Below are 13,225 nucleotides of genomic sequence, written 5' to 3' on the forward strand. Positions count from 1 at the left end.
CATCATCTTCATAGTCATGATGAAAATGTCCATGACCTCTTCCGCCCATGGAGAAGCCTTCTTGGGTTTCACCTCGATGATCATGATGAGCACGTCGTGGTCGCAACTCGTAGTATTCTCGATCATCATCGTAGTGATCACTCCAACGCTCTCCGTGGTGGTCCCATTGTATGGGGAATTATCGTTGTCAACACCGTGCATCAAGTCCATCTCGTGGGGGAGATTGTGGTTCCCAAACAACATCTTGTTGTTGGTGGTGAGCATGTTGGGATAGTGTAGTATGGTAGCTATGGGCATCATCGGGGTATACGTGCGCGTGCTCTCCATTTCCCTCCTCCGGGCGGCGTTGGCGCTGTAGTTTGTGGAGTTGTCGATGTCGATCCCATGTAGAAGCCTACTTCGACAAAGTTCCTCTGTGAGGAAGTTGATTCTCCGGCTGAGGTTGGTCTCCACGGTCGTGATGCGCTTCTTCACCTTGTTCAACATACTCTCGTGTATTTTCCAATGCCAACACATCGGCGGGTTCCAAACTCGGATCATACATGGGAAGTGGTGGTTCCTCCTCCATGAGGCGCCCACCTCCATGTACTCTATCAACACCATTGGACCTCCTCGAACTCATGGAAGCTTCTCAAGAACAAAACCAGCAAGAAAACAAAAATAGTACCATGATCAACCTATTGCTCTGATGACAAGATGTTTTGGGGTGCCGCTGAGACGATCTTTCACGGTACCAAACAACTCACGAGTAAGTACAACTAACTCTCTCAAGTGGCAAGACACAGGAGAAAACACTCCTAAACATATTGCACTGGATAACTAGCTTGGTCTATAAGGACACAACCCAATCTTATATGGATTTAGGACAAGCCCTTCAATTCACACACACACAAGAGATAATGCTGAAGGAAACTAACGCTCAACTTCTCATCCCCTCACATGGAGCAGCTGGAAGTACTTATACTAGAATCACCTACTAGTTATATGTGAAGACAACTCAAAATGAAGGATTAATTCGTAAGTTGTAGCAGGGGCCAGTCAGTCGCCCACTTTGCCACTGTGCGGTGTGGTGCGCCGTGCTCCCCTTTCTTCACTTGCGCAGTCTCAGAAAAATGCAAGAACAATGGCCATCCAAAACTTACGTGCACTCATAGCACTGTGATAAGTTTAGACAAGTTTTGGAACAATCATACAGCTACACATGATGATTGGGGCAACAGGAAACCGCCGTTTATTCTGGACACAATTCGGAGTGGGAAACCCCCCAAATTCTCCTTATTCAGGCATTTACAGTCTCACAGCACGATAACAACAGTAGCATTCCTATATGTTGTTCCTGATCATCTGGTTTTTCTAATGTTCAAGGTATAACGACAACCCACTCTACACGTGTCCACAAGGAAATACACATGTCCTATAACATCTTTGAATCAATACTCCCAGCACATACACACAAAACCATACATGAACTAGCCGCGGGTGTTGCTCCGCAGGGAAGGGATCATTCATTTTTCTTCTCGAATTTCGCCTTGTCAGCGCCGCTGTACGGAGCGACGTGGTATGCATATTGCTGGAGGACTGAGAAGACGACCATTTCCAGGATAATCAAGATATTCTGGATTGCCTCCTGGATGTGCTCCACGTCCAGCCAGAAATGGTGAGACTGAATCACCCCTACAGCAGCCAAAATATCCAGTGCACAGCCCTGCAGACAAGTAACGGCATTCAAGAATCAGGAGTTTGATCATATTTGATTTGATAAAAAGAAACTGTGTTACAAAATGGAACGGGTGTCGTATTTAGCTAATTAGTTTCGTACAGCGAAGGATTGCAAATTAGGATGTTGCCTCAACCACCCATAGTAGACAATAGGGTGATTCACTCACAACAAGAGTCCACTGGCAATGTCTACTGCAACAAAGTTGTGCGTCGAAAGGTGAAATAATTTAACTGATTTATGCTCATAAACTTGTTTCACACTTATCTTAGCTTATTCTTTTCACGACAAGGTAGCCATGTGTAGTTGTTTCTTTGCGACCTTTATTGTTATTATTACTGAATTTGGATATTTACATGGCAATGCATGGAAAATTAAATTGCAGACAAAGCTCCTAGATTGATAACCATCAGCTATAAAAACAAAATAAGGTATTATGCTGGAAAAATCCAAAGAATGAGTGAAAAAAGAAGCTTCATGCAAAATCATCGCAGATAACATGGCAAGAATAAAAGGTCTTAACTATCAACATTACTAAACCAATATCACTACCTCAACCAAATGTTGCGATGCAACCATGAACACAAACTGGTGTAAAATTACATCAATAGCATTCAGACACACGGAAAAACTAACCCCAAAGATATTTATAAGAATATTCAAACTCTTTCCAGCCAGGAGAGGGAGTGACATACCTGCCAGAAAGAGAAGAAGACAATCCCTTTGATGCACAAAAACTTAGCAAGAGGCTTGTGAGGTGCCAACTCCTTAGCAAACAAGTGATAGAATATGACCAAGGCATATAATGCCATGGAGACTGAAAAGTTCAGTATAATTGTGAACGTCCAGCTGACCCAGCTGGGGTACAGCCCAAGAAGCTGAAGTGTAATAATCAAAATGGAGCACACAGGCCTGACAACAACAAATTGCCAGGTCCAGTACTTCAGAAGCTTTAATGTCTTGTGCTCCAACCGAACATTGCGGGGCTGCCAAAGCACAGAGCCAGAAGCATACTGGTTACTTTCAGTACAAGTAAAACTAATGAAAAGGGTGAAAAGCCTTAACTAACAGTACTGCTAATAGCTTCCATACTACATATGCAGGACAACGTCATTTAAACTCATATAGGCAGACAATAGTGAACAACACATGAAGAATCGTAGGTTAAAATCATATCTCAAGCATGACTACTCATATGTACATGCTTCAATTAAACCAGATATTGCTATTTGAATAAGTACTTTACTAATGGAATATATAAACCTTTTTGTTAAGACCATGAATCATTTTAGTATTACCGAACAATGCAGCATCCTTCAAATATGGTAAAGGTTCGGTATGGGTATGGACCTAGCGGCCCTTACTGATTTGTCACTAGTAGGCTCCATTACCAAAATTCTAGAGCAGATTATAGCAACATTCATCAAACTTTCTGTAAGAGTATACGAGGGTGTAAGAATGTACCAGGAAAAGAGAGACAGGGAAAGAATGATGAAGCACCCTCCCTTTGATTTCATCAGGTACAATGTTTTTGCTAATAGATATATTTAAGTAGCTGTACATCAATGCCAGAAATTTAGCAATAACCTGCACAATTGAAAGGAAAAAATATAAGGAAAAGTGAGTAAAATCAAAAACTTCAGGTAAAAAATGTCATTGACCCAAGAGGGCTCACCAGTGCCTCATAGCATTCTTTAACAGACTCCAAGCATGTAAAAAACGCTTTGCTTCCCTTAATATCCAGAAGACCAACAAAGGAAGTTATGGCATACAGTGGAGGCATTAGCACAATAATGAGTATGGCCTTCTGCTCTTTGGCATTTTTCCAGTAGAAAAGATGTTGTGATACCAACTGTACTGTGAAATGCATAGATAACATAACACAACAAGCTGCTCCAAGGAGGGTAAGCGTTGGAGCATCCATTTTAGTAAGATCCATCCCTGGGAACATCGACATGGTGCCTGAAGATACAGATATTCATGTTTATTCATCAGGGATATGAACTTGAGCTAATGATTGTTCAAAAAAAAAAAGGTAGCATGAAAAGAACAAAACACAAAGAGCGTGAAGATTTGTATGATCATTTTCAAGATAGTAAAGAGCCAATTGAATCTCCAAATCCTCATTTGGAGAGTCACTACAAAAGATCCCCTCTCCATTTTTTGCTTGCACTCCAACCGACTCCTCGAATCTCAATACCCAAATCCACTCATCAATATTTTATTAGTTTCCTATATAACTACTTGAGATGAAAATTGCATTTGTGTTACCCTCACTAAGACTCAACAAACTGATGTAGTACTGATTATCGATGTGCCTGTCAACTCAGGAAAACAAACAGTGCTTGTGAGGATATGTACCCAGCCATACAAAAATAGCTAGCAAAAATCTGTATCAAGAGAGAAGAGATAGGCAGCAGATAGGAGCAGCGCTCAGCAGCACGAGCACGGCCCTCGTCGTCCGAGGCCGGCAAGGATGCAGGCGTCCTCGGCCGCCTTGAGGGTGCGGGCCGGCACCTCCCCGACGGCGACATGCCCCCGCCCCCTCTCCTCCCCGCACGGCCTCCCCTACGGTCCTCGGCCCCTCCCCTCCCTCGCCCACCCCACGGCACAGCAGCAACCAAGCACCGGCAACGACGTCGCTGGAGGAACCGTGCCCCGCCCACCTAAGCTCGTCCCTCCGGCCCGCCGCACACAAAACCCAGATCGGCGTCAGCCCCCGTCGCCACGCGCCGCCCAGCGGCTCCCTCTCGGCCGGTGCGGTACAGAAAACAGAGGAGGGAGGGAGCGGGGCGTGCCTGCAGGCTGCAGCTTCCGTCGGCACGCGGGAGGGAAGGGGGGTTGCTCGCTGCGGAGCCGCCGAGAGATCTGCAAATTTGGGCGCTGTCTGTCTGTCTGTCTGTCTGACGAGTAGCTTGGGGTCTTAACTCTTGATGTTGCGTTTCTTGTTTTTTCTTTTCTTGAGCGAGAGAAAGCTGGCATTATTATATTTACTGCAACAAACATCAAGTCTTTTTACACAGAAGATACACATCTGGAGGCTCCGTCTGCATTTCTTTCTTTCTTTCTTTCTTTCTTTTCTTTCTATGTCAGCCGACTTCCGCTCCACCTCCACCTCTCTCTCCCCAGCTGGCTGGCGTGACAAGCCTGAATGCCTGATGCACCGCGCGCGGCCATATGGCTCCACACGCGCAACCCTGTACACGTAGGGTGCATGCCTTTTTTCTTTCGCAAAAACGTAGAGAGAGTACACGTCTTTCATTGCTTGGCAGATTGGGGCTGAGTACCAACTTGCAGACATGTCATATAGACTGATTAAGCTCTAATGCGGTATCGACGGCCACCCACGCTCGATTAAAATTCAACGTATAGCATGCACGAGAGAAACTTGTGCGCAGGGGCAGGGCACGCACTTGCATGTCTCGATCTGTACCTGTACGTGTGATTATTACAAAATTTGTTATACTACCTATATATTCTTGAATGTTTATCGTCTAGAAACTCACATTTCCCACCTTACCATCTATTTTCGTGCGAAAAGCATCGTATCTATTATAACAGTTGGGGGAAGGACAAACCATCTCATCTCTACTCCTATAAAAGACTCAGTTAGTGATGATGGTGTGTCTGTCATCCGTCATTTCTGACCACCAGATCTGCATCTAACGACCGTGATGTAACTTGTGCCTTTTTGCAACAATATCCCACTTCTCTGCTCCAATTTATAGAATACCCCTTAGTATCTTAAAACCAACCACATTCCTCCCTTATCTCATCAAAACAGCCCAAGAAATATATTTTGACTGAAACATAATATATTTTTAGTGATATATGTATATCAAAATTAGATTGTTTTCTTTCAAATTTGTGAATATGCATTATTCTATTTTGGATCCGTTGCAACGCATGGGCACATTGCTAGTCAAATATAATAACATTACATTGAAATTCTGAGAGCAACGAACAACGCTAGAACAAGCAGTCGACGCGTCGTTGTCGCCGCTCCCCTACCGGAGTCTGTTTGACCTTGTCGATGACAACTGTGGAGTCTTCGTGCGTGTGCCCTCAATTAATGACTAGTGCTTTGGAGCCACAATCGTTGTCGTTAGATCCTTGCACAGATCTGAAGCACCTGACCCAAAATCTCGTCACATGACGAGAAACCACCTCATCGCACCAGATAGACAAACTCAAGGAGGGTCGGAGGCCGGAAGAAAAACTCAAAGAAGAAGCAACATCATCCGTCTGAGCGCCGCACCTATAAGGACTAAAAAAAACTAAACTAAACTACTAACCGGAGTGGAGACACTGGGTTCCCCTCCCTGCCACCGGCTGCCGGAGCGGCAGACAGAGGGGAGGCAAATCCACTGGCTTACCGGTGAAGCCTGGTGGGGAGAGTTTGCTCTAATAGCATAGGGTTAGGGGAAGAAATTACTTACTAATATTTCACTAACAACATGTAATCCGTCTTACATCAGGCTAATATGACATTTCCGCAAAAAAAAAACACGATTCTAACTACAAGAAATGAACATTTTATTGTTTTAAAAAAGCCATTATTGTTTTTCTTCTTTCACATTTACCATCATTTCTCAAACAAGTCCCATGATGGAATTATCCCTTCATAATTTTTTACACACACCCGTGCCATCATGGAATTATCCCTTCATTTTTTTATTCTCCATACTTTTATGAACAATTTTTCTAACAAAGCTGTTATTTTGTCTACAACAAACGTAATACCATTTGTGAGTCCAAAATTATACTCCCTCCATTCCTAAATATATGGTGTATAGTTTTTGGCACGGAAATTAAAGAACGCACATGGAGGAAAAAATTCACAAGTTTTGGGCGAGATTTCACCTGACTAATTGACATGAGAAAATAGAGGATCTTGCTTGATATAAGGAAATGTAATCAAATCCCTAAAAAAATTATCCAAATGAGTGGTGCAACGCAATACATCTTATATTTTGGTTTTTTTCTCAAAAAACTATACACCTTATATCAAGGAACGGAGGGAGTATTATATTTTTCCTCCAACGTAAACTATTATGTGATAAAAAAATGTATCTTCCATAAAAAAGTACTTCTATCTTCTTAACAACACATGACTGTAATTTCTGTCAATTTTTATTTACCCCTTTCTATAACTATGCTTTATTTCGTTCCTCGAGCATTTTGCAATCTTTTCTCACCACATTAGAAATATTGTACGCAAAATAACATCCAAGTTCTACATGAAAGACAATTACTCCTTGTGCAACTCATAATTCTCCATGTCCGTGGTTACTAAGTGAGAGGACTCATTTTCTTAGTTTTCATCACTGCCCTAAGGAAGTCAATGTGACGGCAGATTTGTTGGCTAGTAAGTGAAAGGACCCGCAAACTCTTGTGTGGCAGTTCGAGCCTCCTGACTTTTTGCTCGATATTTGTAGCCCTTTTTCACATGAAATATAAACCGTCATGATAACATTTCCCTAAAAAACAATTATTATCCATATATCACAATGTACTTTTATTCTACAAAAGTTTTGAAACATTTTCCCTAAAATAATAGTATTCCCCAACAAGCCTGCTAATTATTCTGAGTACCCAGCTTAACTAAAAATATGTCTTCAACATAACTCAACATATAAAATCTTTTCAGACATTTCTCTTCAATTTCATCGGTAATTACAGTGATTCCTTATGAGTACCACTTTGTTTATGTCCAATATTATTCCACATCAAATGAATGCCTAATCCCTAAAATAATATCAAAAATTCTTACCACGGGATGTTTGTATATTGTTAGTGAAACTCTCCTACATTTTGGAAACATACATTTCTACCAGAGATCTGTTAAACATAAGTGATTACCTCTACGGTGTAAGAGCATCTACAATCGGATTGGGCAAACCCACCCTTCCAAACGCCCGCCCGCGTCGGACAACACTAAACGGCTCCTCATTTGTCCTCTTGGACAACCACACCCCTCATATTCAAATTCCATGTGCGTCCATCATGTATCACAAATTCATCACCAATGCAACAAAGCAAAATAAAAAACAATTCAATAGATGCCAAAAGAAAATACGATAATTCATAGATAGACAAACAAAATAATGAACCATAGATCTCGAAGCCACCAACACAATGAGGAGCGCCCCATCTCCATCAGACGATGCAAAGACCGAACAACACGGAGCGTGTTGGAGGAGGCGGATACCGCCATAAGGCAGGTACTCCAGCATCCTTTAAAGGAGAAATGTCACCTCAGTATTTTGCCTATCTATTACAGTAAGAGCCAAGCATTGAGCCCTTGGACTCTAGCCATCGATAGCTCCTACCAATCTCAGTAACCAGTTATCTTTATCTTTTAGAAACAAATATCGACAGAGCTGCAGCTGTCATATTATGAAATGCATCTATAAATCAATAAAAATGGAACGGCGAAAATGGACAAGGTTTGAAACTTACACCTATATCCTATACTGATACAATACATCACCCTCACCCATGTACTGAGAGACTACTACAAAGACACTATTTACAACCGGATCAACCGCTATACCTACACGATATTTACAGCAAAATCTCTTCCCACTCCTGAGCAGTAACAAGTAACAGAACGGGATACTATAACAAGACTGGATGAACTAATCTTATGTGACCTAGACTTGGCAGACATACCATTCAGATGGTACCTAACCCAAGGCTAAAGAAGAAAAGATCTTGCGACGATCAAAAACTCTACTAGCGCAGCATCTGCAGGAGCGAAGAACGGTTTTTAGGGTTCAGCCAGCCCATGGGACCTCCTCGCGCCGCTGGCTGATGAATATCGGCTTCTCGTCTTTGTAGTGCTCTCAGGAACTCCTCTGAGCTCAGGTGCCCATCATTGTTCATGTCAAACACATGGAAAATGATGTCCACCACTCTGTCGGTTAATTCAACACCACAGACCTATAACGAAACCAGAAAAGGCATGAAATCAGTAAAAGAAAATTATAGAAGTTATAGTACTAGGTACATGATTGAACAGCCCAAAGGACAGCTAGAAGTTTAGTAGTAGTTATCTAAACGCTTAAGTAACAAGCTTGGTACAAGATCTTACATGATGTGCTGCACGCTTCAGATCCTGCTTTGTCAACAGCCCATTTACTTGACCATAAGCAAATATAGCCATCGTCAATGATTCCAATCTTCGACGTAAATCAGCAAATGCCTTGAACTCCTAAAGTCCCAGAAAATAAATCTATAAGAACCACATGAGAAAATAATTACGCAGAAAAGACCAACATGACCACAAGTCAAACCTCAAAGGTAATGCGCAAGTCCTTGAGGTAAGGGTCATTGCCCAACGTATCAGCTCTATCAAGTAGCTTGCTAATGTGATTCATGTCAGCAGAAGCCACCATGGACAGTGCAAAATCCTTTGCAGGGATAGTGTTTGTCGACTTGACATCATAATGACTGAATTCCAGACGAATAATCTGCAGAGAAATGAATCAAGGGGACTGAGAAAAAATTGAGGGAGTTTGGGAGATATACAAATAGAAAACAGCTGGATGATTGCAATTGTAAATTTAGATAAAAAACACAAACTTTCAATACAAAATACTGTGTTAACAATATTTTATAGGTATACAAAAAATGGCATCAAGAAAATATGACATTCAGATTTAAACATCAGATGAAACATTCACTTTCCAATATGAAATAAAGAATGTTGCATCCTTCCAGTATGCAAACGTAAAACATTATGTACCGGCAGCCAGTTTGCAAATACGGTTATAGACTGACTAGAAGATAAATGGTTCAGGGGAGATGATGAGAGAATGTAAGATTGCGTTTTGCGCGTTCAGTACATGACATGCTTTCTGACAAGTCACTGAATATTGCATGCATTAATGAGAGGCAGTGCCCAGTGAAGTCCACAAAAGGAATATGGAAGAAGAAGCAAATTACCTCTTCATGCAATTCCTTCAAAAAACTTGTGAATTTATCAAAGTGTAGAGGTTCATTCCCATCATTACCAAAGAAATACTCAACAACCCCACCATTTTCCACAGACTGGCCAACTTTAAATCCTGTACGTAAGCCATGCCTATGGGCAGCTCCTTGTCTGTTATAGGACCGCATCAATGCCATTACTTTCTTGAACTCTTCTTTGTCTATCTCCCTGGAAATGATGAGAATCAACAGATAAGAACAACAAAACAACCGAGAAGAAGATTGCCAAAATTTGTTCATTACCCTTCTTTTACCATCAACTAACAAGCCAGATGATTGAACATGCTCATAAAGAGCAGGTCTTTCTTTCTGGGCGACAAGAGAAATTAACTGCACGCGAATGATCACAGGTAAACAACAATATAGCACAAACAAGATATATTGTTCAAATGTATCTTGTTTATGCATAAATCAATCAAAGAGAACAAAAGGGGATAACATACCTTTAGCAGCTTCAGTAAACAAAACACGTCTACACGATAAACAAAGAAAATTGGATTGAAGCCACTAAACTTGATACATAACACGGCCTATTAATTAATTTCTTCTCCTACCAAAAAGTCAGTGTTTTACTATTATTTGTTTTACATGCAAACAGAACTGTAACAGGTTTGCTAATCAACAAACAGCTACATGGATAATACATATAATTCTACAGCAGAACCGTGTTCATAAGACAAAGTAGTGTGGTAGAAATAGAACTCACCCACTGAGATCGACGTCAAACATTTTGAAGGCCGCACTGAAGCTTGACTCAGGAATGCTGAGTAATGTAACAAAAAAGATGTACCTGCCATAGCCACCAAAAGCATAAATCACCACCAACAAAGCTGACTACAGTCCTATAACATGGTGTTTGTGTCAAACGGGGAGAAATCGCGATTCACTTACTCGGCAAACGAGATGAGACCATCGGTGTTTGTGTCAAACAGGACAAAGAATTTGGATGGAGCACAGTGCAGCTCTCCGGGGCTGGGTTCCCCCCTTAGCCTCCCTTCCCGCACGACGTTCGACTCTGATGGAGGGAAAACAGGGACCACCGCTCTCATCAAGTCGGCAGGCAACATGAACATTTCCCCATCCGGTTTTCGCACAGATGCGAAATACTCAAAAATCTAGGCAGAATAGCACCAAAAGTTAGAAAACGTAGGACAAACCAGGATCAAATTACACGCAACCAGCTACAATGCAGACAATGATGCTTCACCTTTTCAGGAGGGCTGCGAAGCCGTATCCTTTTCTCGTAGTTGAAGAACACCCTTCGGCGATATGAGTCTGCAGTGAGAGCAGAGAAAAGGGGTTTTGATCAGATCATCATCATAGGTTAAAATTTTCAAAACTTATTGTATAATAATTGCACGTAGTTATCAGACAGTTCATGCTTATTTGCTGTTTGATCTGAAAGCATGACAGAAAGCATCGCAAGACTTTACTACATTAGTACTATTATGTTTGGATTTACTACACTACACAACGCCGTGTCAACAGGTTTGGATATTTGTGGCCAGTGGGCTTATCGCTTATCTGGAGCTAGATCAGTACAGCAAGGCAAGCACCGTACCTATCGTAAACGTACTAGTAACGTTCTTTGCTAGAAGAAGAAAAGTGGAGGAGGCGTGCGATCAAACGATCGGGAAAGGTAGCAGCAGCCGCTAAAAAAAAGGCAGTGTTGGTGGGGGGAAATCATGCGAAAGCGCGCGGCTTTTCCAGACCCCAGCGGGCAAGGAAAGCAAGCGTCACGGGGCAACGGCGGCGGCGGCGAAACCAGACGCGTGAATCGACCAAACGCCGTTGGAACCAAGGACGGACGGAGCGTCCTGCACCGTACGTCGGAGTAAATTGGGGGAACAGGACGGCTCACCTGCGAGCAGGAACCTCGGCCGCTTCTCGTGCCGCTCCTCGACGGCGCCGGCGCCCGCTGCGGCAGCCGAGATCTGCCCGGCCGCGGCGGCGCGGGCCAGCTCGCCGGAGTCCGCGAGCGCCGGCGGCATGAGCCAGAGCCCCAGCCCGGACCCGGCGACGGCCGCGGCGGCGGCGGCGATCACCCCCTCGCGGACGGTCGCCTTGGCCTCCGTCGTCGCTGCCGCGCTGGAGAAAGCTGCGCGGCCGGCGGGCGCCGCCGTCCTGAGCCGCCCGACGGCGGACCGGAGGAGCCTCAGGTGCGCCATGGGCGTCGGATTGGCGGGTCCCGGTTTCGTCGGGCGGCGCGGATGAGGAGGAGGCGGTTATGATTATCGGTGGCTGCGGTGTGGAGGAGGAGGAGGCGGAGAGTGTGGGTGGACTCTGTCCGGCTTGTGGGGGAGGGAGGAGGCGGCGATGCGTCGATGCGCGGAGCACTGGGAGGTGGAAGGGGAGAAAATGGGACGGGTTGCGGGCGCGTCGGCGTCGGCAGGGGGGCCGCCCCTTTTAACGGGAGGTGGCTGGCCCTGCGGTGGCTTGACTCTCACATTTCCCTTGTGATCCATTTGTTACGTGCACCAAACGGGCTGCGCCTGTTGTACTGCATCGTACGCAGTCGTGATCGTACGTACTGTGGTGTACTGACTGCTGGCGTTTATGCTTGCACGCTTCAGTTCACGGTGCTGCTGTGGGCGGCTGGTGCGGTACTGCGTGCGGGCGGTTGGTAGCACACGGATTCGGGCCATACGTAAAGCTGGTTCTCGTGTACGTAAAGCTCGTACGGGTTCTCTTCAAACAGATAAATACGTACACAGGTCGATGCAGAAGAAAAACAGATAAATACAGGTGCGCGCTGTGCTGAATGAATGAACTGAAGATTGAGAGAAAGGCATTGCTTTTGCGATGTTTATTCATCCTTTATTCGGTGGGGAAAACTAAAGTGGGGGTGCCTTTAGCCCTTTTCCAACAGTTTAAAATGCTTCCAACCTTCCGGTGACAGTTGGGCACTAGTGGAGTGGTAATACTAATAAATTATTCTGAGAGAGGAAAAGGTAGTTATGAGTAGCAGGTGGCTGCGAATCAACCTGTAGTTGAGTTGGTTAGGTGGACAGTGGTATTTCCAACTCACCAGGGTTCAAATCCTAGTGCTCGCATTATTTTTGGATTTATTTCAGGATTTCCGGCGATGCGCTTTCAGCGGGAGGAGACGTTCCCGTCGACGACGAGGCGCCTACGATGACTTCGTAAATCTCAAGATGATATGCCGGCTCAGTCTCTTGGAGGTGCTCATAAGGGTAAGGTGTGCGTGTGTGCGTTCATAGAGGTGAGTGTATGCGCATGTATATGAGCGCTTGTGTTTGTACTGATGCTAAAAAAAAGTAGCAGGTGGCCCGGGTGTTGGACGAACGGACGGCGGGCCGGCCGGAAGAATCGCTTCAGGAGGAAGAGAAGGTGGGGAAGATGCCAATGATGATCTCGTGCGAAGAATCCCCGCCGGGTGCGGGTCGAATCAGGTCAGACGGCACCGCGCGCGCCCACCGATTCCCGCGTCCCTCCCTCCCTCCCCTCCATGGTGGAAAAACCTTTTCCGCGAGCACCTGGAGCTGGGGAGGC

At 44.4% G+C, this 13,225-nt stretch overlaps 2 protein-coding genes across 2 annotated transcripts; both read right to left on the reverse strand.

Annotated features, from left to right (window-relative positions):
* Positions 1-1,208: 1,208 nt before the first annotated feature.
* On the reverse strand, positions 1,209-4,714 carry LOC125538882 (transmembrane protein 184 homolog DDB_G0279555-like). The gene is made up of 5 exons (XM_048702195.1): positions 4,516-4,714; positions 3,393-3,679; positions 3,182-3,304; positions 2,413-2,703; positions 1,209-1,705 (listed from the first exon to the last, which is right to left on the reverse strand). The coding sequence occupies exons 1-5, from the start codon at positions 4,697-4,699 to the stop codon at positions 1,502-1,504; spliced, it is 1,089 nt and encodes a 362-aa protein (XP_048558152.1). The 5' UTR covers positions 4,700-4,714; the 3' UTR covers positions 1,209-1,501.
* Positions 4,715-8,112: 3,398 nt separating this feature from the next.
* LOC125538883 (calcium uptake protein, mitochondrial-like) lies at positions 8,113-12,108 on the reverse strand. Its single transcript, XM_048702196.1, has 8 exons — positions 11,574-12,108; positions 10,920-10,987; positions 10,604-10,827; positions 10,419-10,502; positions 9,668-9,881; positions 9,016-9,192; positions 8,814-8,933; positions 8,113-8,662 (listed from the first exon to the last, which is right to left on the reverse strand). Exons 1-8 carry the CDS (start codon positions 11,878-11,880, stop codon positions 8,456-8,458), a joined length of 1,401 nt encoding a protein of 466 aa, XP_048558153.1. The 5' UTR covers positions 11,881-12,108; the 3' UTR covers positions 8,113-8,455.
* Positions 12,109-13,225: the final 1,117 nt, after the last annotated feature.

This window comes from Triticum urartu, chromosome 2 (assembly GCF_003073215.2).
Source record: "Triticum urartu cultivar G1812 chromosome 2, Tu2.1, whole genome shotgun sequence".
NCBI lineage: Eukaryota > Viridiplantae > Streptophyta > Magnoliopsida > Poales > Poaceae > Triticum > Triticum urartu.

Coding starts and splice junctions, on each gene's coding strand:
- LOC125538882 (XM_048702195.1), bottom strand. CDS start 4,699: ATGCCAGCTTTCTCTCGCTCAAGAAAAGAAAAAACAAGAAACGCAACA. Junction 2,704..3,181: donor TCCCTGTCTCTCTTTTCCTG/GTACATTCTTAC, acceptor GTGCTTTGGCAG/CCCCGCAATGTTCGGTTGGA. Junction 1,706..2,412: donor TCTTCTTCTCTTTCTGGCAG/GTATGTCACTCC, acceptor ACTTGTCTGCAG/GGCTGTGCACTGGATATTTT.
- LOC125538883 (XM_048702196.1), bottom strand. CDS start 11,880: ATGGCGCACCTGAGGCTCCTCCGGTCCGCCGTCGGGCGGCTCAGGACG. Junction 9,193..9,667: donor TGAAGGAATTGCATGAAGAG/GTAATTTGCTTC, acceptor ATTTCTCTGCAG/ATTATTCGTCTGGAATTCAG. Junction 8,934..9,015: donor ACTTGCGCATTACCTTTGAG/GTTTGACTTGTG, acceptor CTGGGACTTTAG/GAGTTCAAGGCATTTGCTGA.